Source organism: Aptenodytes forsteri, unplaced genomic scaffold (assembly GCF_000699145.1).
Source record: "Aptenodytes forsteri isolate BGI_AS27 unplaced genomic scaffold, ASM69914v1 Scaffold452, whole genome shotgun sequence".
Classification (NCBI taxonomy): domain Eukaryota; kingdom Metazoa; phylum Chordata; class Aves; order Sphenisciformes; family Spheniscidae; genus Aptenodytes; species Aptenodytes forsteri.
The window spans coordinates 56,112-57,218 of record NW_008795439.1 but is presented as its reverse complement, the minus strand read 5'-3'; the positions used below and the strand labels follow the sequence as shown (position 1 = coordinate 57,218).

Genomic DNA, 1,107 nt, shown 5'->3' with positions numbered 1-1,107 from the left:
AATCCCCGGTGACACGGGGTCAGGGGGCAGCCAGGGACCTTATTGCGAATGGAGGGGCAATGACCCCCGGGGCGGCCTCTGACCCGACCTTCAACTCCTAACGACCGAGGAGGAGCTCGGCCCGACCCTGCGCACGATGGAGGTGGGGAGGGGGTCCCGGGGCCGCCCCTGACACCTCCTTCCTCCCCGCAGCGGACCCCGTGGTGCAGATCGAGGGCAACCCCCATTGCTGCTTCTTCAACTTCAGCCCCAAGATCATGTTCACCAAGGTGGTGAAGGCGCAGCTGTGGGTGTACCTGCGGCCGGTGCAGCACACCTCCACCGTCTACCTGCAGATCCTCCGCCTGAAGCCGGTGACGGAGGAAGGCAGCCGCCACATCCGCATCCGCTCCCTGAAGATCGACCTCAATTCCCGCATCGGGCACTGGCAGAGCATCGACTTCAAGCACGTGCTGCAGAACTGGTTCAAGCAGCCGCAGAACAACTGGGGCATCGAGATCAACGCCTTCGACCCCAACGGCAACGACCTGGCCGTCACCTCGCTGGGACCCGGGGCCGAAGGGCTGGTAGGTGGCCGTCGCGGGGTGGGCACGTGGCTCAGGGCCCCCAGGGTCCCGGGGGTCGGTGCTGCGCGGAGCTCCCGGGGCATCGCGGTGGCCCCGGTGCTCAGCTGGGCACGGGGCTCCCAGCCATCCCTGGGGAAGTGGAGGGCAAGGGGGGGCAACGGGGACGGGCACGGGTGGTGGTGCAGCTCTGTGGGGCTGGTGACAGCTCCGTGGGGACAGTGGCAACTCCACGGGGGCAATGACAGCTCCGTGGGGCTGATCACAGCTCTGCAGAGCTGGTGATGGCTCCATGGGGCTGGTCGCAGCTTTGTGGGGACAGTGACAGCTCCACGGGACTGGTCACAGCTCCATGGGGACGACGACACCCCCGTGGGGCTGGTGACACCTCCACGGGGCTGGTGACAGCCCCGCGGGGACACTGACAGCTCCGTGGGGGCCGGTTATGGCTCCGCAGGGATGGTCACAGCTCTGTGGGACCAGTTACAGCTGCATGGGGCTGGTCACAGCTCCGTGGGGCTGACGACACCCCTGTGGGGCTGAC

The 1,107-nt window shown here is 67.5% G+C and overlaps 1 protein-coding gene across 1 annotated transcript in view; it reads left to right on the top strand.

The window, feature by feature from the left end:
• Positions 1-192: 192 nt before the first annotated feature.
• The window catches only part of LOC103900394 (growth/differentiation factor 11), a gene marked incomplete at its 5' end in the record, with an annotated part of 1,500 nt that continues 585 nt past the window's right edge, over positions 193-1,107 (top strand). The window contains one exon of the mRNA XM_009281064.1: positions 193-566. Within this exon, the coding sequence (XP_009279339.1) occupies positions 193-566 (374 nt within the window). The remainder of the gene's footprint in view (positions 567-1,107) is intronic.